Below are 22550 nucleotides of genomic sequence, written 5' to 3' on the forward strand. Positions count from 1 at the left end.
TATAGTTTAGATTTCGGTGATTTTATAGGTATTTATTATATAAATAATTTGGTGTAATTAATATTTTTTAATTATTAATATTATAAGTAATATAAATAAAAATTTAAATATTATTAATAAAAAAATTAAAATTGTCCATTAAAATACTCTTCAGATAAATTATATATCTATTTCAATAGTATAAATAGATTATTATTAGTAATAAGTGTTTAATAACTTGATACTAATGGCAACTATTTTTTTGTCCAAAAAAATAAGATGAAATAAATAAATAAATAAATAAATACCGATGAACACAACCGCACAATAGTAAACTTATTTGTCTTATAACCCTAATATAATTATAGTATGTTTTCACAGCATAAGAGATTCAACTTTGCATCACTCACCCATTATCGAGGGAAAGAGCTTTTAGAGCTATTTATTAAAATAAAAAACCGTTTACAAACAGTTAAGATTACAAATAAACAAAGCAAGAACCAGAAATACAAGAAGAAACAGAACAAAAAAACAAGAACACAACCTAGACAAAACTAATTAGCAAGCAAAACCTTGAGATCTAAGGGACTTTCAATAGGCTATCTAGTGATTGTTACTCTGGTATTTGTATTAAATCATATTCTTGATTAAATAATTTAATGTCTGGTCATAGCCATCAAATTCTTCATTGTGTCAAATACTTGCAGCTGCAAGCTCTTATACATCTCATGCCATTAAACATAAATTTCAAACATACGTAATGCACAGGAAGTATATATATGTTGAGCTATTCAACTTTGACATTTAAGTGTTTGTTCCATTCAATATTTTTTCAATCATATACATGGTACGTATCTGCTGCAATGTTGGTACTTGACTACTTGGTATGGTATTATTATAGACAAATTAACTACAACTGTATCTACCATCCTGTAAACAGAAACTAGTGGTTCAACCATTCTCTGTTGTCTGCACTACACTGAAATCCACTGATTTTTTGCAGTTTAATGATCTTGACATTTAGTTAGAGTCAGTACATTGTCATTGACTGGAGCTGCTATGGGATTGACGCCCATTGATACCCTGCAGTACTCATGCAGAAGATTGAGTAGAATAACTCTGAGACTAGAGTCTTGTCTAGTTGCGTACTCATATTGTTATTATGTTTATCAGAAAACCACATGACATGTCCGAACTGGCATGTCAAAATGGAGTTTTGCTTGCGTGAAGATGGAGTTTTGTGTTAAGAGTTTCAGTATGCATGTATTGATAATGCATTCAGGACAAATTCTCAACTAACTGTTATAATGGATGAACATACAATGCATGCATTGAAAAGGATGGACCAGATTGAAATTGTAATAACTTCGCATTTCTGAATGAAGTTTGCACAGCTTTTATTTCTGTTTTGAATTTTTTTCTATTAATCACCAATTGTTCTGATGCCTTTTAACCTGAAATTAAGTGTGTAGTTGCCACCAGTTTTCTGTTTCCAGGTTTGTTTACCTGTTTCCAGGAATGAATGCTGAATCTTTTACGAACCCTTCACTTATTTTTTAGTGTTATGTCTTTGTGTTCAAATTTATCTGCTGATAGAGTTCATTGGAAGGCCTTGAATTGATAATCATTAAAGTTACTTTTTCTTGATCATCATTAAAGAAAGGAAGTATCTGGGAATGCATGATTTATCTATAGAAAAGAATGTAATAGTGTCGCAAATCTCAGAGCTGTTAAACCTCTGTTTTCAGGTAAGTAATTAGTACTGTCAATTTTATTGCAGGATGCATAATTAAGTAGGCAGTTATATGCCATTTTCATAGTTTGCTAATAGACCAATGAGCTGAACCGTCATAAATAGCGATTTATCATAGCTTGGTGTTCCATTGATTATAAATTGAAAGGTGAAAGATCAAGTTAGAAGAAGGAACATATGTAATAAGAGCTTGGAATGTCTCATCAGTTAATTCATCAACAGCCAGCTTTCTGTGACATCACTGTCAATGTCCTCTTTAAACAGTAGTTATCTGCAGCTATTTTCTTGGAGATGAAATGTGAATCTTTTAGTCATTGAATTTTGAGTTGTTTTTTCTTTCCGCTTCAAAAACTAGGACCACCTACCGCCCAATCAACTTTTGTTTAGTGTCATATTGGATGCAAAGAACGCCTACAATTCCAATGAGAACCAAAGGAACCAATATCCAACCTCCTTCAATGCTGTAATCTGTTTAATGATACCACTGCATGTGGGTTTCATAAATGAACCTACCTTCTCTTATCTTTTAGGAGGCCAAGATTAGCAGATGGGCAGTTTTATTTAGAGCACCATTTAAGATATCTACTAGAACCTTCATAAGATGGTCACTCGCTTGCCTCCGTATTAATTGCAATAAACTGAGGAAGTTGTGCTTACTCTCTACCTATTAAATGAAACCATTATGCTCTATGTTTGTAAGAATTTGTCGGTTTTTAAATGCAAATTACAACACTTTAACTCATTGAACCTCAAATGACTATTTGAATTTATCACTAAAGCAGCAGCAGTTGTTCTAGTACGGAACTTCAGAATGGTTGGTGAGTCTTATTATTGCTTTGGGTTATGGTATACCTTCTCCCTATGGCTATGGGTAGACATTGTGGAATGGAGTAGTGTCAGGACTCAGGATGATGTGAGCCTATCAAAGTGTGAAACTTGTGGCTTTTTCCTTGAGGATTTTCTAAGCTGTATGGCAGTCTGGTAATGCAGGACAGCAAATGAATAGTAAAAGAATCTTGTCTTTGATGTTACTCTTGTAGATCAAAAACTTAGTTGTAACCTTTGTAGTTCCGTCTGAATTACGTAAAGAGATGATTGGAAAGTAAGATGAATAGTTTGTTTTGTTTACTAAAAACAGAGAAGATTAGACATTTACTATCAAATTAAGGTGGCAAAACTCATTATTGTGCACCGATTTTGTAGATTGTGATAACGAATGCAGTGGATTGCAATTAATCTTCAAATCGTCCTTTGTTAGTTGTCCTTTGTTATTGCAATCTTCAAATTAAGAAAATGTTTGAGGGCTCTTAGCATTTTGGGACCAAGAGGTACTCAAGGCTCAATGGCATCGTACATCTGGGTGGCCGTTGGAGAAGAAAGAGTAGTTAGTTGTCCTCTGTCATCTCATTGGTTTTGCTACAACAATGCATTCATTTCCAACAATAAATGACTTAGCTGTTGTAGGTTAGCCTCCTCTTAAAGACACCGAGGCTGTAATAGCCTCAACTTCACAACCCCCACTCATCTGCATAGACTTCCATTGGCCAGTGAGCTGGTGACATGGAATGAGATTGGTTGGATATATAAATAGTGTGCAGTAGCAGTGAGGCTTTTAGTTTTGTTTCTTTTGTTTTCATGGCTTGCAAGAGAGATGGACATCTCCTCATGTTCTTGTTTTTTCTCAGCATACTTAGATCATTTCAAGGTCCTGAATGCCTGTTTCATGACTTTTTTCTTTTATTTTACTGCTTGTGAAATTGTCTTCCTAATTGCTTATGTGTTGTGTGAGTGAGTGTTGTTTTCTTTCTTCTTTTTTTTTAAAAAATTTTTTTATCTTGAAGAATTTCACATACGGAGTAAACGTCAAAGTGTGTGGGCTATAGAGAACAACATTTTCTAAGAATCTGTTTCATGACTTTCTCTTTTGTTTTTACTGCTCATATGTTGTGTGAGCGAGTGTTTTTTTATTTTTTATCTTTAAGAATTTCACATATTATGGAGTAAACGTCAAAGTGTATGGGCTATAGACTATAGAGAACAACATTTCCTCTTAGAAAATGCTCACGTTTTTGCATGTGAATTTATGTTCTCTTTGTTGTGTCCTTGTCCCCATATCTTATGTTGAAGTTTCAAATTCATCACCACTCTTTCTAGGAAAGCTGGTTTTGATTTTATCTTTCATAGTTCAAACTATGTTCAGAACTTTATATTGAGTAATAACAAAAGAATTTTGCAGGAAGGGAATTACCAACCAAATCCAAATACTCATATCTCAGAACAGCAAGCAGCTTCTCATCAACACCTGAACAAGAGTATGACTACATCATAGTGGGTGGAGGCACATCTGGCTGCCCTCTTGCTGCTACTCTCTCTAAGAAATACAGTGTGCTTGTTCTGGAGAGGGGTGGCTCCCCTTATGGCAATTTGAATGTCTCTTACTTACAGAACTTCCATATTTCTCTGGCTGATACCTCTCCCACCTCTCCTTCACAACCATTCATATCCACTGATGGAGTCATCAATGCCAGAGCAAGGGTCTTGGGAGGAGGAACTTGCATTAATGCTGGTTTCTACTCCAGAGCCAGCCAAAGGTATGTCTTTGCATTCTCCCTTCTTCTCTAATTCTTCTTGAAAGGAATGATCACAATTGCCTTAAAGTTTGTGTTGTTGGAGATTTGGAATTTCATGCATTCTTTGCTACTAGAATTAATTTCTCGTTGGTTGGTTGATATAGAGATTGAACTGGCTATCATGATTTTGAATAGAGGTTAAACAGATCATAATTAGCTCAAACAAAAAGGAATGAATTGATGCATAACTAGATTCAGTACTGCATTATCAATGCTCTTATCTAATTTTTGCGGCTATTGAGAAGTTAATTAAGGTATAATTTAGTTCTATTCATTTTTGCCTTCCTCTTACAATATAAAGGACTAGAATTGAAAGATGTTGAACAGAAGACTTGACTTATTTTTCTTTTTCCAACTTCATTTTCTAGGCTAATCACCATTATTTTCAATTGTTGTTGCTATTTGTGGATTGAAGATCTAGCAACACTCGAGTTTGGTTTGCGTTCGTGGATTGAAGATCTAGTACTGCTTTCTCATTTGTTTGGTTTACGTTCACCGGTTTATTCTTAATTTTAGAAGCTTGACATTGACAAAAAGCAGAAACCTACATTAACTTCATTAAAAGAATTAGTTGGGAAAGAGGAGCAGCTCAAGAGATTAATTTCTGAACTTACCATGCCATCTCATCAAGTTTCCTGATCTTTTTCAGCTTTGTGAGGAATGCCGGATGGGATTTAGACCTAGTAAATGAAGCATTTCCATGGGTTGAGAAGCAGATAGTCCAGTGGCCCAAGCTAGCACCATGGCAAACTGCACTAAGGAATGGACTTCTTCAAGCCGGTATCTCTCCTTTCAATGGATACACTTATGACCACATCAATGGAACTAAGATTGGGGGCACTATCTTCACCAAACATGGCTTCCGGCGAACAGCTGCTGATCTTCTTCTCGCCGGGAACCCGAAGAACCTCAAAGTCTTACTCCATGCCACTGTGCAGAAAATTCTTTTTGATACTAAAGGTATTATTAGCTCATTTACTGAATCAGTTATTTCAGTTACCATTGGTGTTCCTGATTCCTGAACCAACTTCATGCAACAGGACTGAGACCGAAGGCGATAGGAGTGTTGTTCAAGGATGAATGTGGCCGCCTACACCGGGCTTTCGTCAATGGCAACAGTCGAAGTGAAGTTATTGTCTCTTCTGGTACAGTAGGCAGCCCCCAGCTGCTGCTCCTGAGCGGCATTGGTCCGAAAAATGATCTCCAGAAGCTAAACATCACGGTAATCCTCAACAACCCCCATGTCGGCAAAGGGCTTTCAGACAACCCCATGAACTCCATCTTCATACCTTCCAAGAAGCCTGTCAAGCAGTCCCTTATTGAAACTGTGGGAATTACGACATTCGGTTCCTTCATTGAGGCCAGCAGTGGCTTTGGCCAGTCCTCAGACAGCATCCATTGCCATCATGGTATCATGTCCGCCGAGGTGATTTGATCATCAACCTCTTCAATTCACATTTCCGAATATTATTATCTATCAAATCTAATTGTTATCTTGTTCTTGTGTCTGTTAACAGATTGGACAACTCTCCACCATTCCACCAAGCCAAAAGAAGTCTGGATTCTATAAAGGATTATGCAAAAAGAAAGCATGAAATCCCAATGGAGGCATTTCAAGGCGGCTTCATACTAGAAAAGATCGACGGTCCACTCTCTGTCGGTCAGCTCACATTGCTAAACACCGACATCGATACCACTCCATCCATCACCTTCAACTACTTCAGCCACCCTTCTGATCTCCATCGCTGTGTTCTCGGTATTCGTACTATCGAGAAGATCATACAAACAAAACAGTTTGCTGATCTTATTGAAGATGATGCTATCACCATGGAGATGCTTTCTCAACATGAGTGTCAAAAGCCAATGTGAATTTGATACCAAAGAACACCAATGACACAGCCCTCATTAGAGCAATTCTGTCGAGACACTGTAATCACCATTTGGCATTACCATGGAGGATGCCATGCCGGCAAGGTGCTAGACCATAAATACCGTGTTCTCGGTGTCGATAATTTACGCGTCATTGATAGTTCTACTTTCAATTCCTCTCCTGGCACCAATCCTCAGGCCACTGTCCTGATGCTTGGAAGGTATACATACAAACACATATACACATGCATGTACTATGTATATATATATATATATATATATATATATATATATATATATATATATATATATATATATATTTATGAATTATTTTAGGCTCTGAACTTGTTAGTTTGTTTGTATTTATTTGCAGGTACATGGGAGTGAAGATCCTGAAGGAGAGAGTGGAGCATGAAGGGAAACCAGAAAGGGATTAGTTGATTTATATATGATCTTTTGTGGATGAATACATTGAAGTGATTTTTGTTTTTTGGGGGACTAAGCTTGATTGATCCTTTGAATTAAAGGATATATAGAACTAGTTGTTGGGATATCATTGTTTTGTCCGTTGCTCATGAGACTTAAGTGGTCAAATGTACAATTTAGCTAAGTGTTCATGGTTGCAAGGTTGTCAGACCCGGTTAAAGCGAGTCGAGTCGATGGGTTCATCGGATCGAGCCGAGGGATGAAACCAAAATTCGATAATTAAATATAAAAATATTATAATAATTAATAATGAGCAAAATATAATATTAAACCCATAATTATATTATAAAAACCTCACTCAAATTTGATATTTAAATCGATAAACGACCTTATATACGATAGGGTTTTTAATTATGTCATTTATTTTTATATTTTTTTAAATATTTACAAATTTAATATATTAGTATATAATTATCGAAACTCCTCTCAGTGTTATTTATTTATTTGTTTATTAGTTGATTTTATTAAAATAAATAAGAAATTAATTCACTAATTTTTATATCTCAATTGAAATATTTTTATTTTTAAGTTTTCTTATATTTTTATTTAATTAGAATACTTTAATTTTTATATTTTTTATAATAAAAATTACACTCATTTATTATTTTTATTTTTCTTAATAAATTAAATTTTTAGAAAGTATTTACATAACACATTAATATATTTTATTTTTAAATGTTAATTTTTGTTGGTATGTTTATGATATATATATATATATATATATTGTAATTTTATTTATTGATTATAAATTATAAATTAATATTAATAAATATACACGATTTTGTGGTTTCTAATGAGAAAATAATAATAAATTATTAAATATTGTATTAAACATCTATGACCCGATTGACTACGTAGGGTCAACCGGTTCCCGGTTGAACCTGCCCAGGTCACCGAGGTTATACTGCGCTTTTTAATACCCGAGTCAATCGGGTATACCCGGTCAGCCACATGGTCGGTCTCGGTTTTTCCGGTTGAAGCCGTAGGCCGATCCGGGTCCCGACAACCTTGCATGGTTGTGGTTTTCAGAAATATATATATATAAGAAAAGATCATCTAGGGACGTTTTAAATCTTAGCCGTTGGATCATCATCCAATGGTTGATTGTCTATATAAACACTGCACATCTTTTTACGATTCATGATCATCTGTCACAACATCAGTAAAACGCGGTTTCTATCATTTATAAGGATAAGGCACGTCGATTCTTATCCGAGTGGTTATTATGGACATCCCTAGATGATGGGTCCTCATATATATATATATATATATATATATATACTTACAAAGAATGAATATTATCTCGTTAATTAAAGAATATGGAGTTAATAGTTTCATTATCTCTATTATGACACAATGATTTTTTACTTATATATCACGCACGGACCAGATTATATAAAATTTGATTTACTAATAAGCAACAAAATGCTTCTATTTAAAAAATTATTGGAGAAACAAATAAATACAGAAGTAGTGCACACAAATATATAGAGATGGAGGTACATTCAAAGTATGTAATGCATAAACAGTATATAAACAATACTGTGATTGGGCTATCCCGTTGACAAATCTGGTTTTGCTTGTTGATTTAATTTGTTAAAAATATCATTACTTATGAGTCCCTGATTATTTTGAAGTCTTATAATTCTTTACTATTTTTTTAATCCTAAAATCCTCCATATTCAGCCCTGCCGAATGCCAACTTTTGGTCAAAACAAATATGGCAAAAAGTCAATTTTTGTTCTTAAATCTAAATTAAGTTTAAATTAATTGTCCAACAACCTCAGCATGTTTATTTTAGGCACTTTTTACAAAAGGTATACATGCAGCATATCTGATTTTTCATTGTGAATATACACCAAAATTCTTTTTGATATAAGTATATGTAATGTAAATGTATTTTTTTACTATAGATATATGTAAAAAAATATGCAATTTCATAGCAGTGTACATGCACATACAAACTTTTATATATATTTACATACAAATATGAATTTGTATAAGGGTTTTTTTATGTAAATATGCTCCATTATAAAGGTGTTTTTTTGTAAATATTAACTTTACACTGGAATATATATATATATATTTATAAAAATAGGCATGCAAACATATTTTGAACAAGAAACCGACGTTATTTTTATTAGAAAAAGAAACCGACGTGATGAATATCATTATTCAATCCAAATTATCTAAATAATTAATATTTTACTCAAATTAATGGAAGAAATATTAGAATTAGTAAAAAATAAAAATAGCATCGAAAGTCGATATTGAACTCAATTTAGTTACGAGGACTAAAATCACTTTCTGGTCTGCACCGAGGACTAAAACGCACTTTCACTGAGTTCATATTTTACATAGATAGTTTAAGCCAGGTGACGTCAGTTTCAGTGACGTGGCAATTCCCAATTGGGCATCAATGTCGAGCTTTGAAGAAAGCTTTGCATCTTCGACGTTGCCATCCCCGGCGGTAAACCTAATCCCATTCTCACCGCGCGAGATCCCTCGCCGGCATCGGCTTCTCGCCGGAGCTCCATCCATCCATCAATGGCGACCCTCTCTGCCTTCGTATACGTGACCCTCGGCCTTCTCCTCCTCGTCCTCCTCGCCTCTTACTCTCCTTCTTCCCGCCTCCATCACCACGGCTCCCACCGCCGCCTCAAACTCCGCGATCCCGCCGCCCCGCCGTCACCCCCTGGTCGCCACCATGCCGCACCTTTCGACCCCCTTATTGCTGAGATCGAGCTTCACCGTGATGATCGCGAGTGGGAGCGCACCCACTTTGACATGCCCGCCGCCCCCGGCCACGAACCCCAGCCGGAATGGGAGGACTTTATTGACGCCGAGGACTACATCAATGATGAGGATCGATTCAATGTCACTCACCGTATTGTCCTCTTGTTCCCCAAGATCGATGTCGCCCCGATTGACGGCCGCATCAGCCTGGATGAACTCACGGATTGGAATCTTCAGCAGGCCGGACGTGAGGTGATGCACCGGACAAAGAGGGACATGGATCTGCACGACAAGAATCACGATGGGTTCGTTTCGTTTGACGAGTATGAGCCGCCGTCCTGGTCTCTGAATGCTGAAGGTCGGTGAGATGTTCTCTGTTTCTTAATTTTACTTGGAATTTGATGTTTTCTCGGGGTTTGATCTTTATAGCTGAAAAAAAAATGAGAAATTTGTTCGTGAGATCCAGCTCTGAATTATTAGGATTGAATCTGGTTCTCCAGTGGAATTGTGGGTACTGGAAAGTTGTGGTCTTTTGTGGATCTTATTGCTTGAATTAACATCAATATAGTGACACTTAGGTTGATATTTTTGTTCTGTTTTTAGGTTTATTGATGATGATGTTTTATGGCAGGATATGGCACATCTTAGATTTGCAGACCCAATTTTATTGATATCAACTTTTTTTAACTGCAGTGGATATAATTTAAACAATGTGCTAGTGTCTAGGATTCTTTGGTGTTTCTCTATTGTTTTCATGAGGCATGAATGTTTCAACTCATGTATGATCTAAAAGAAGTTTACTTAATCTGAAAACATAATGTTTCGGTGATGAGTTCATACAAATATTACCCGTTTCCTACAGATTGTGTTTTGAGTGGATTTATGTTTTGTTGTCAGATGGCTCAACTTGGTGGAAGAGAGAGCACTTTGATGCTTCAGATGTAGATGGGAATGGTGTTTTAAATCTCACTGAATTTAATGAGTAAGTTTTGTCTGCATTTACTTATTTTTCAAGAAGTCTCTGTCACTAATCTGTTTTGGTGACACTTCTCCAGCTTCCTCCATCCAGCAGATAGCAGTAGCCCCAAGCTGATTCATTGGTTGTGCAAAGAAGAGATAAGGTGCAACCTTTATCATTTAAAAGTGGTTGGAATAAAACAGAGTTACTTATTTATTTTTATGCATGCTTGTTTGCTTTTGTAGTTATAACCATACTTGGATGAATATCTTTAGGATATAGGCTAGTAATATGAGCAAGCTAGTATGACAACAGTGGATCAATGACTTCACTGTTTTTCTTTGTTCTGTACTCTATAACTGCAGTAAGTTCAAATGAGACCTGCCAATGTAAAGGCATGTGATAATTTGATGCTAGCAAACACAGCACTTGACTGGAAGTAAAAATATGTGTATTAAGAATTTTCTAGTTGAGTTGGATACAAGGGATGTGGAAAATTCGGTGCCCTTTATAACGAGGTGGTTGTCCAATGGATTTGTCATGAAGTTTGGAAATATTGGGTTATTAGTTTTGTAGATAGATTTTGGAGAACATCTGTACAAAGAGGAAACATCTTTATAAACTTTGGGATTTCTTTTCCAAGGGACTGGTATTCTTGTTTCCATTAGATTTTACGGGAAAGAATATAGAGCATTCAGGTGATATGTTTTGAAACTCGATGTCAAAGTTGAGATTCAAGATATGCATTTTTTTGGTTTTATGTTGCTCCTTGTGATTGTTGTTTATCTGTGGAATATGACCATTTTGAATTTCACATGAATTGTTTAGAAAAATAAAAAAGAGTTTGAATAATTTCTCCTTGAGATCAGGATGGATAAATAGAATTTAATTGCCAAGTAATGGTATGTAATGACAACCATTGGTGAGTCAAAAATGCAACTTCCTGTTGATCTGATGCTCTATTCGAATGTGATATTTCTAACATCAAAACTGTTGGCTCAATAAATTTTCCTTGTGTTGGTCTTCCTGCTAGCGTTTGGTCATAAAAATATGATCCACTTGTTCCATGCAAAGCATTATTCATTTCCTATTCATATTTTCAGGGAGAGAGACAAAGATAATGATGGGAAGCTAAACTTTCAGGAGTATTTCCATGGCTTGTTTGACTCAATCCGGAATTATGAAGATGCTTACAATCAGTCAGATTCAATGGAGGCACCAGCTAATAAATTATTTAAAGAACTTGACAAAGATAATGATGGGTACATGTTTAAATTTCTACTGGTGCAGATAAACTCATTTCTGATGCTCAGGCAATCAGCCTCACTGTGTGCTTTTCAGGTTTCTGTCTGTTGATGAACTGATTCCTGTAATCGGTAATCTTCACCCTTCGGAGCGTTACTATGCAAAACAACAAGCTGAGTATGTGATAACACAGGTAATGATCAGTGAAGTTCATTTGTTCATTGTTTTTCCCCCTATTAATCTGTGAATCACCAATCAGGCATCTTCAGTTCTCTCAACTTGGTAAATACTTTTTCGTGATTGGTATTGGTTATGACTTGTATTTGTAATCAAACATACTTAACCTTAACATTTACTATAAACGGTGACTTTATTGCAACACTTTACCAAGAGACAACTTTGAAAGGCTAATGTTTAGTCATCGGACAACCAACGACTACTAATGTTATCAATGGGAAATCCCCAATTGGTCGAAACTTTTCTCCTTAGGAGGCTAGTTGGTTGTACATGTTCTCCAATTTTCTAGCCCTTAATCTCATGGTTGAATCCTTCACCGCATTGTCAATCCCCAGATCTTTGTCTGTAAGGCATTCTTGCTATGGTTATCCAGATTGTATACATCATTTGGTATGCTCTTTGTCTGATTGTTGCTTGTTCTCCCTCATCTGATACACTAGTCCTACAACACCATTGCTTCCTAAATTTGTTTGCCAGCTTGCTATAGTTGATGTTCTGCCTAGTTGTTTGGATTTGTTGAACTCTTACAAAAAAATTTTCTTTTTTTGTGGATTGTTTACTGATCCTTCCTACGTTTTAGCACATGATTAACAAATCCAAAATGTTCTTTTTGTGATGTCTTTGTCGTCCCATTTGAAGTGATTAAACACAATGCTTCCTCACTTTCCAGGCAGATGCAGATAAAGATGGCCAACTCAGTTTGAAAGAGATGGTCGAGCACCCGTATGTATTCTATAGTTCAATTTTCACCGAGGACGATGATGACAGTGACTATCACGATGAATTCCGCTAATTATCAGGTGCGTGACACAAACCATACTATTATTGTTAAGTCATCATTTACGATAATGATAAGTTCTTTCCGTCCAAACATTTTTAGGTTGTTGTAACAAAACAAAACACGGAAGAACCATAGAATGATCAATGATGTTGCTGAAATGGCAGTCTTTCCCTCTTAGTTCATCCTCAAATGTGGTTTTCTTTGTCATAGTTGTTGGTGAGTGTGTCACAACATTGCTCATTCTGCTTATTAACTATTAAAATTTATTTACAATGTAAAATTTCTGCAGAGAGTAGGTTCTGTAATATTCGATTTTCTTCGACGGATTCATTCTTTATTCTGTTTATTGTGCTCTGCAGCTGATCTAATTGATTGAGCATGTGTACTATATTATAGCTGATGAAACATCACTACACTGATAACTGATAATTTGTATGCTTTTTAGATTATTGCTTTCTCTTTAATTTTGCTCTAAGGATGTAAAAATTTTTTTCTTAATTTGCTTTCTAATTTTCTGAATAATTGGGAAGGCCCTTTCTTTTGCTTGATTTTTTTTTTTTTTTCTTCTCTTTCTTTTAATCATCCTTAAATATAGATGTTGGATAAAATAAAACTATGATAATGATAAAATTATCATTCATTTAACAACTTGTTTATGATTAATCATGAGGACTAATCAGACTCAAAAGTTGATTTTGAGAAAGAAGTGAGATATGGCTTGGCACGTGAAGAGCACAAATAATGCATGGAAATGGAGGGGTGGTACATAGTCTACTGGGAAACACAAAATGTGGGGCCCTCAAACTTCAAAAAGGAATCCCAAGTTTTCCACACGCCTTCTTTGAATGTAATTATGATAGTCAGTGTTACAATTTATAATATATATATATATATTTCTAAGCAAGTTTTTTCAACTTAAAAAAACGCTTTTTACCACCAACTTCAAATTGAAATTGTAAAAAGAGACATCATGATTCATAAAGTACATACTTGTGGGGGAGGAAAAACAGTTGTATTGAATTAATATTTTGGATTCAATCATAAGTAACTAAATATTGTGTAAAAGCATGAAATAAAATGATGGTTATTGAGATGAAATGGCCTCTAGTTTGATTGGCTATAGACTATATTATATAGAGACAGGGGTTTGGCAAGGTGCAAAGTCATTGATAATTTGGTTTGGATGGGGCTCTATAATATACCTATACGTGATATGCCAATCAGTCTTGGTCCCACTTTAATGTGACATGTTGGACTTAGTCGGTGCTATGCTGGATTCCAGATCTCAATCTCTCTTCCCTCACTCTTATTACTTCAGTTTTATTCTTTCTCTTCTTTTTTTTTTTATTTTATTTTTTTACTTTTTATCTTTTATTTTTGACGCCAATCCAATCTAGTATCTAGTATTTTTACTTGTATTGGTATTTCAAATTTTATGTATATATATATATACTTATTCTCTCATGTCAACGGGTCTACTTTTTCTGCATGTCTTTCTCTAACTTTCTACCTTTCCAAGATGCTTTGTCGTATTTCCTTTTCAATGACAACTAACAAAACCTCTAATAAAACATAATTTGATTATTAATCCTCCTCCTCCTGTTTCAACTTAAGCTCATGAACATATATGAACATCATTAACAAGTAGAACTATATATCTTTGCTTAATTAGATGAAATTGCTTGAATGAAAACAGAAAACAAGAAAACAAGAAAAAAAGAAACAAGAGACATGCATGCCAAGCCCTTTCTCTTTTTATTCACTTAACACTAACAACAACAACAAACAAAACAACACAACCAAAAAAAAGAAAGAAACTTTAGAAGCAATAACATAACATGCATACACAATTTAGTATTTCTCTTGATAATTAATTACTTGATAACAATAATAAGAGTAATTGTAATCACTGTGGTTGTTCATGATAAGAAGAAGAAGTAGAAGAGTTGGAGTTGATGCAAGAAGGATCAAACCCTGCAGCAAAGCTAAAAATATCTCTATGAGAAATGGGAGCTCTAAGTCCCAAGAAATCTCTAGTCATACTACCTCTTTCATGATCCCCTCCTCCACCACCACCACCACCACCACCACCACCAATTAGAAGTCCATGATGCCTTCTCCTTTCTCCAAAAACTCCCTCAAATGATCCATCAAACCCTGCAACAGACAAACCACTGCAAGATGTATGACCAGCCATCAAAGTACTTTCTTGTGTCCTCCCACTGCCTGCCCCCATTTCTGCAGCTTTTTGCAGCAATGCAGTAGCTGACAAATGCCCAGAACCTGCAGCTTTTCCCAAGTGCTTATTATTCTCATATGAATACTCATGAAAATACTCCACTTGGTTACCAAAACCAACTTGTTGGCAAGCATTTGCAGCACTAGTACTAGTATGAGTATGAGTAGCAGAAGCAGAAGCAGCAGTAGAAGAAGAAGATGGTATTGATCTTGCACTCTCTTCAGCCAATGCATCACAAAAGGCTCTGTGAGTTATGAAACTATCTCTTCTTGAGAACAAAGTCCCACAATCACATCTATACTCTCTTGTGCCACAAATCTTTGTGTGAGCTTTCCAATCAGATTGAACAGCATATTTTTTGGAGCACTTGTCACATTTCCACTTCTTCTCACCATGTTTCCTGCTGTAGTGTTTCTTAATCCCAGTGAGATCTCCAAGAGCTCTAGATGGGTCATGGTGGATGCAAGAGACTTCTGGGCATATGTACACCTTCTTCTTCACCTCTTTGTTTGTTGGTCTTTGCTTGAGTTTCCATGGCAGGTTGTGACCTCTTCTGTGGAGTTGCAGGTTCTGGTCTCTTTGGAATCCCTTGTTGCATATCTCACACACAAACCTGTTTGTTGCCATGAGGGTTTTTGGTGATAGTGCTATCACTTCTGCATCTGGGTCTTAAGATTAAAAATAACCAAATAAATACACTCATGAGATATATATAACATTTCTTTTTTTTTTCTTCTTCTTCTTCATTAGAATTAGAAATTAAAAAAACACAGACCTGGGTTTCCTGGGAGATTTCTCTTCCTTTTGAGAACTTGAGTTGATGAAGCAGCACCACTTGCTTCCATTGATGCAGCAGTTGTTGTGGTGATCATATTATTGGACATGGTTTTCCTTTCTTCTTCCTTCTAGAACTATAGTTTTTCCTTTTTATCAAAGCTCAAGAATGAGAGAAGATGCATCTCTGATGAATATCCATTCTATAAAAGTTGAAAGAAAAGTAGAAAGATATATATATATATATATACAAGTAAAGGTGATAGAATTATTTCCACCACCACTAGTACTAGCTACTACTACTACTACTACAACAATTACAATTACAACTAGACTTTCTTAGGACATGAAAAAGAAGAAAGAAAAAGTGGCAAATGGAACTGAATCAAACACTGCAAAACATCTCATTAAATATTATTACAAGGAAAAGGAAGAAGAAGAAGAGAGCTTTGAAGTTCCTCAAAACATACTAAATGAGTGTGCAAACAAATAAAGACACTGAAAAAGAATCCAACAGCCACAAGACAAGCACTAGATATAAAAACTCATAAAAACATTGTCATAAAGAAAAAAAAAAGAAAAATAAAAAAAGAAACAGATGATTACTAGTTGAACAAACTCTCTGAGAAGAAAACAACAAACAAGGGAAAGTTTTATAGAAAGATATATAGATAGAGAGAGAAGGAAACAAGAGTGCAATCCTCTCCACCCATTCAATAGCCAAACCCTACACAACCCTAGTCTTCTCTCTCTCTCTCTCTCTCTCTCTCTCTGTGATGTAGGACTTGGCTGTCTTTTACTTTGTTGTTCCCTATGCTTATCTAGAAAAACAAAAAGAGTAATATAATATATATATATATATATATTTGTTTACTTACTGTAGAAAAACTTGTCAAGTTAATGGGATGTGTATAGTAATGCATTACTTTTTACATGGTGATGCATGCAGTGTTTTGGTCAGAGCTACCAATCATGCATGGTTAAATATCCTATAATTTCATAGGTTACTTTTGTTTTTTATAGCTATATTGGTTTTTAAAGGAATGTGTGATTTCATATAAAGATATTAAACTTTATTTAGAATTTGTTGTGGGACACAAAATTTGAGAGTTTATTACAGATAATAGAATTTATTATTTATAGTTTTTACTCGCTGAGTACTTGAAACCTTTGCCACCCCTCTGGTTTTAGAGATTATTTCCACCTAGAAATAAATTACTTTTTTAAATTTTTATATAAGTAATATAAAATCAGCTAACACTCGTTTTAGTCAAGTGGTAAAAATAAAGGTTAAAAACAACACCATGGTATTGTTCATATATTGTTTTAAGGGCAAGTACCCTTCAAATAAAGGGTTCTTGTGGCCTATTGTGTGTGTATATATATATATATATATCATATATATATATATATATATATATATATAGTCCCATATCTTGTGTTTCATGATTAAAACCAATTATATATATTTTTATTTTAAAATAAAGCTCTTTTATTCATTCAATAAAAAGTGATTTTATATCTAATATGCATATATTACAAAATATATTCTATATAAACAAAAGGACAAAAAAATATTTATTTTTAGTTAAAACATCAAAGGTTGTTTCAAAGTAACAAACAGAATTAAAATAAAAAAATGACAAACATTTTCTGTAAAACCCATATTTATCATGCCATTAGAGTCATAACGATAATAATAAGGATTAGTCACATCTCGACACTCTAGAAACTTCCCAAACAAATTTCGCGAAGTTTGGTGCGATACCCTCGCACACGCTTCCCGTATTGACTTTACTTTTTACCCTCGCATTTATGAAATTCCATGCATCGCCGCTTCAAACCTCTCTAGATACATAGATTTCTATTCTCAGTTTTCTGTCGTGTACTCATTTCTAAACAGAGAGTCGTTTCTAAACAGAACGCTCATTTCTTAAGCATAAAACGTCGTAAGCGTATTAAAACTCATTTTTAAACAAAAGCGTTAATATTTAAACACAAAAACAAACTCTTTACATGGATAAATTAATCCCGGATATAAAACTCGATTAATGCTTGGCCGCTGCATACGTATTTAAATAGAAAGCAGCGATATTTAGCGAGACTTTTAAAGACGTAAGCGCCACAGCATTAAAGCGAAACTTCAGAGCAGTTAAACAAAAGACGAGCAGCGTATAGCATGGGAGTAACTCATTTTGCTTAAGCATGTAGAGCTTGTGCTTTAAGCAAAGACCTCGTAAGCAGAAAAGCCGCCGTCGTCGACGTTGCAGTATCTCCATCGTCACCGATCTCGGCGTGAGCAACTTAGTCGCGAGCTCCGAGATCGGCGGCGATGCGATCGTGGCGGCACTCGCTACGTGTGGGTCTTAAAGGAAAATCTTTATCGGCGTTACCGCGATCCGGCTGCTGGACGCTCCTCGGCGGTCGCGTGAGTGAGTCTTGGTGGCGTACATCTGTCAGGATAAAGGCGACGGTCGACTCGAAGCAAGCACCCGGTCATCGCGTGAGACCGTGAATCATGGATATGACCATAGGCTAGGGTTGAGATCATTCACGGTTTCGATCCATGCGCCTAAGTTAGTGGCGAGCGGAGGAGACTGCGGCGGTATGGGTACCGACGAGTTCGATCCCCGCCCGCTCGCTTCGCCTTCGTCGGCCCTCTTCCCCGCCGGGCCGAGCCTCATCTCTTTCATCTTCTTAAATCGCTGCCACCCTCGAAGACCGCATGCTCCTCGTCGTCGGCCGAGGCGATCGAGGCCATGCAGACTTTTCTCTCCCGGAGCACGTCGAAAACCTCGGGTCAGATGCAGTAGAACGCCGACGCTGACAGAGCTGCTGTCTTGTCATCCGCGGCAGGTCAAGCGTAATCAGAGAGAGATTTTGTGTTAAATACACCACAAAAACTCATTTCTTAAGCATGAGTAACTTCATAAAGCAAATACTCGTTTAACAAATGCAGAGCTCGTTTGCGTAAATAGAGACCCTCATAAACAGAAGCCCTCTTTTCTTAAAGCATGTAAAATAGCTTTTAACTTAAGCGAGAAAAGCTGATAAACACAAAACTCATAAATAGAAACACTCATTTTTAAGCAGAAACTTCGTAAAGCGGTATACTTCATACCTCGTATTTTAAATAGAAGCTTTCGCTTTTCAAATAGAAACTTCGTCAGTACTCAAGCATTATAGCGAGCCGCATCGGCGCACACTCGCCGTAACTTCCCAATGCATGTGATGTCACCATTTAGTCAAAAATCTCCAAATTAACTCTATCGACTCTACTATTAGATGTTTGGGGTTTTAAAAATCATCAGGATTCAAAAGGAAGTGTTGAGGACAAAAATCAATCTGCGGTTTTTTGCATTATCAAGAACTTACATGCTGTTACAATTTACCATAATAATAATAATAATAATAATAATAATAATAATAGAAAAGTAACACATCTATACTTATACTATTAAAGTAGACGATAATCTACTCCTAAAGTTTCAAAAATAATTTTAATATTTTAATAACATTTAAGTTTTTATTTATATTATTTATAATATTAATAATTAAAACCATTAATTTATCTAATTATTTATGTAATAAATGTATAAATCTATAAATCCAAAGTATAAAATAATTTCATTGGTGACATTGTTTAATTATATTATTTTATATATGATATTATTAAACTCCTCATAAAATTAAAAAATTGTGTGAAACCGGAAAAAGTTTAGTGTCAATAATAATAATAATAATAATAATAATAATAATAATAATAATGCATAGAAAAGTCACTCATTGATAGGGGAACAAAAAGGCTAGTGCATAGCCTACAAAAATAAAATTCACCATGATTGGGCTTTTTGATTTGAACTTAAAGTTGGCATCCCTAATGTCTTATCACGGCATATAACTATAATATTTTCATTCACTTTTTACGCAAACAAATTACCAACTAAATACTAATTAATTTTTAATATTCAACAAGCTAATCACTTTGTTGCATTCTCTCTGTTCCATTCATCTTTATTATTATGGGAAATTTTGTGTTGGAGAATGAGCTCATAAAGTAATTCTTAGTTCTTCTTAGTTATTTTGTTTGTTATTATTACTTTTTGGCCTTCTTCTAATGACCTAATGAACTATACATTACAGACAAAATAACTTTCAAACAAAGTAATCCATCATCTCTTTTACTAAATTAATTAACTATAATTATCTTTCTTATACTAAAAATAATATAATTATCATCTAAACTTGTAAGTTTGTGGTGTTTTAATTTAATCATAGAATAAGAAGGTCAACAGCAAAGGATTTTTATATTACCAGTTGAGTTTAATGGCAGGGCTCTGTGCTCATTTTATAAGATTGAATAAGATATCCTTTTGTTTGATATGAACAAAGCTAGTAATTAAAAAAAAAAAAAATCAGCAATTCATATATTATAATCATCTTAGTGATAAGTAGTTAAATGCACATTATATTAACAGTTACATATGTTCAAATAAATTGTCAAAATCAATGAAAAAATTATCAAGAAAAAGAAGTTCAATTGGTGATACTATTACTTCGAGTTTATGTATCATCATTGTAATACAAAATGTTGACTCAAACAACATCGATGTAATTTTTATTGAATCCTCAATTTTGAAGGTACAAGTTCAAATGGCGACAAGAAGTTTAATCAGGGGATAAAATTATTTCAAGTGTACACATGATCCTCAAAAACTAATGTCAAAATCAGGATCACACCAATCCGCCTGTAAAGATACGATGTTTAGCTCAAATTTTGCAATCATCTTGATGCAATACTTCAGAAATCATCAAATGGCATCGTCTCATTTGCCGGACTCACATCCTCAATTTCAAAGGAGCAATGTCTTCATACTTTCAAGTTTGTATGAGAAAACCGCGAAAAGAATTCTACAGATTCACAGGCAACCGTAGCCCGTCATAGCTCAACTGAATGTCCAGACCCTCTGTTTCCTTCAGCTTGGAAAGATCTTCATTTACTTTATCATGATCCATCAGATGCATCATCCCTTAATAAAATCAAATCAAACAAATACCCAAACTAAGTTGCAAAAACAACATTATGAAGTTTCAGATTAGAAAGAAGTGAGATATGTTAATGAGCAGACAAATTACTGAAAATAACATTGAACTTGTATAAAGTTTCAGAAAATTAAAGTTCAGATTTAAGAGAGTGGGATGGCAAGCTTCTTGCAATTTAAGACAGTGTGCTTAATGTAATTATGACAGTGCTGTGACAAATCAAGCTAGAGAAGATTGGAAGATAACCATCATGTATAAAACAAAGGATGGAAAATGATAGATAAAATACAATACTAGAAACATGGGACACGCATGCCGTGGTCCAAGACTTGCCATATCAAATTGTAAATATGGTAAAAGATCAAAAAGGTTGATTTAGAAAGTGCTTTGTGATCTAAACAGGTCAGTTAGGTTTCTTATTGAAAAGAGTATTATCAGGGGTTTCTGAGTTTGAAGATGTCCAGAAGGAATAAATAAATAAATAAATGAAGGCATCTTGAAGGAAAAACAAAAGAAAATTTCTAGAGGATGCACATTGAATATGTTATAATATTGATATATGTTAAATCTCTAAAAAGCAAGACGAATCCAGTGACATGATTTGATGTATAATAGATGATAACGAAGTTGTACCAGTAAACAGTGTTTTCCTTGGTTGTATCTTGCGGACTTCCATCAGAGCCTGATTATGTATAGATTGAAGTTCAGTTCAAAATCTTTGTATAAATAACAATGAGAGTGAATAGAAAAAGAAGAATAATATGGAGAACAAGTTGTTACTAACCCTTGGTAGTCCAAAATGTGTTGAAGAAGAACGATCTGGCCTTAGTGCATCCTGAAGACCAATTCTATTATTTACAAAATATCATACGTATAACAAGAAATTCACCATCTAAACTCAGGTATTATATCAAGTATCAACCACATACACCATACCAGTATAAGAAGGTCACAGTTCTCAAGGAGTGGGTATGTCTCTCTTGGAATATCACTAACATCACTGCAACATATATGTCAAATAAAAATCATGATGAATGAGAAAGAAATGTCTAGTTAATGCCAGAAACAAATAAATTTTAGAATTACCTTATGTAACAGATATCACCAAACCGAAAACCAAGGGAACGGTAACCTTTTCCATGCCACACAGGCAAAGGTGTAACCTAACCAATTACATGCAACAACTTAGACATACAAGGACAGAAAGAAACAAAGGAAAGAAGAAAGAATACAGTTATTTGGACCAAAACCAATCATGATCTATGGGCAACTGATTACAGATGAAGCCGGCTTGCTATAAAGTAATTAAGTGTACCATAAATCATCACACAAGTATGTAGAATAACTCCTATGGCAGATTGTAAATGGTTCACTTAGACATTGTTTTGATTCACAGATGGTTGCCCTTGTAGCATACCTCAATTGTACAAAATTTAAATGCTATGCATATGCATGGATTGATTTAAATTTTTATACAAAAAATTAGTTTATTAAATTATATATAGAGTTCGTAATATATTCATCTTAAACAAATTCCTTTTAATCCCACAATCCTGAATTTAGTTTTTAGTAATGCTAAATCTCATCCCAAGACAAATTACTTCCCTCAGGCTGCAAGATCATGTCAAGGATCTAGCTTTTCATACCTTCAACAAGAAAAAGAAAAATACACCCTATAACTCTATCATAACTGTATAAACTATTCACAATCAGCAAAATCCTCCAACATTCCAGTGATAGACAATGTGGATTGTTGAGAAAATAGAAGTACTTGACCTTGTAAGAAAAGCGAATAACACTCTAAGTGCCAACATATTTTA

General features: G+C 34.7%; 3 protein-coding genes and 1 pseudogene across 6 annotated transcripts; 2 read left to right on the forward strand and 2 right to left on the reverse strand.

Moving 5' to 3' along the window:
- The first annotated feature begins 3305 nt into the window (after positions 1-3305).
- LOC120255091 lies at positions 3306-6787 on the forward strand (annotated as a pseudogene).
- A 2193-nt stretch (positions 6788-8980) lies between these two features.
- On the forward strand, positions 8981-13107 carry LOC120255092 (calumenin-like). Of its 3 annotated transcripts, none has more exons than XR_005534900.1 (8): positions 8981-9811; positions 10351-10435; positions 10509-10574; positions 11515-11673; positions 11753-11849; positions 12564-12693; positions 12774-12890; positions 13034-13107. XR_005534900.1 is itself a non-coding variant. In XM_039262988.1 (7 exons), the coding sequence occupies exons 1-6, from the start codon at positions 9265-9267 to the stop codon at positions 12684-12686; spliced, it is 1077 nt and encodes a 358-aa protein (XP_039118922.1). In that variant the 5' UTR covers positions 8981-9264; the 3' UTR covers positions 12687-12693; positions 12774-12962. The 3 variants fall into 3 exon arrangements, 1 of the variants encoding a protein (XP_039118922.1); XR_005534899.1 differs by having other exon boundaries at positions 12964-13046; XM_039262988.1 differs by lacking the exon at positions 13034-13107 and having other exon boundaries at positions 12774-12962.
- A 1299-nt stretch (positions 13108-14406) lies between these two features.
- LOC120255093 (protein indeterminate-domain 7-like) lies at positions 14407-15796 on the reverse strand. 2 transcript variants are annotated; one of them, XM_039262991.1, is made up of 2 exons: positions 15689-15796; positions 14407-15575 (listed from the first exon to the last, which is right to left on the reverse strand). In XM_039262991.1, the coding sequence occupies exons 1-2, from the start codon at positions 15783-15785 to the stop codon at positions 14581-14583; spliced, it is 1092 nt and encodes a 363-aa protein (XP_039118925.1). In that variant the 5' UTR covers positions 15786-15796; the 3' UTR covers positions 14407-14580. The 2 variants fall into 2 exon arrangements, with proteins under 2 accessions (XP_039118925.1, XP_039118924.1); XM_039262990.1 differs by having other exon boundaries at positions 14407-15581.
- A 4438-nt stretch (positions 15797-20234) lies between these two features.
- LOC120255094 (putative hydrolase C777.06c) lies at positions 20235-21893 on the reverse strand (the record flags this gene model as incomplete). The annotated part of the gene is made up of 5 exons (XM_039262992.1): positions 20235-20717; positions 21364-21412; positions 21515-21565; positions 21667-21730; positions 21817-21893. Coding segments are annotated over 5 exons (360 nt in total), but the record flags the coding sequence as incomplete, so codon positions are not given.
- Between the last annotated feature and the right edge of the window lie 657 nt (positions 21894-22550).

This window comes from Dioscorea cayenensis, unplaced genomic scaffold (assembly GCF_009730915.1).
Source record: "Dioscorea cayenensis subsp. rotundata cultivar TDr96_F1 unplaced genomic scaffold, TDr96_F1_v2_PseudoChromosome.rev07_lg8_w22 25.fasta BLBR01000835.1, whole genome shotgun sequence".
Classification (NCBI taxonomy): Eukaryota; Viridiplantae; Streptophyta; class Magnoliopsida; order Dioscoreales; family Dioscoreaceae; genus Dioscorea; species Dioscorea cayenensis.

Excerpts from the sequence above, each read along its gene's own strand:
- LOC120255092 (XM_039262988.1), top strand. The coding sequence starts at position 9,265 with ATGGCGACCCTCTCTGCCTTCGTATACGTGACCCTCGGCCTTCTCCTC. Across the intron at positions 10,575-11,514 it reads TTGTGCAAAGAAGAGATAAG|GGAGAGAGACAAAGATAATG; the intron begins GTGCAACCTTTA and ends TCATATTTTCAG. Across the intron at positions 11,850-12,563 it reads CTGAGTATGTGATAACACAG|GCAGATGCAGATAAAGATGG; the intron begins GTAATGATCAGT and ends CTCACTTTCCAG.
- LOC120255093 (XM_039262990.1), bottom strand. The coding sequence starts at position 15,785 with ATGATCACCACAACAACTGCTGCATCAATGGAAGCAAGTGGTGCTGCT. Across the intron at positions 15,582-15,688 it reads AAATCTCCCAGGAAACCCAG|ACCCAGATGCAGAAGTGATA; the intron begins GTCTGTGTTTTT and ends TTTAATCTTAAG.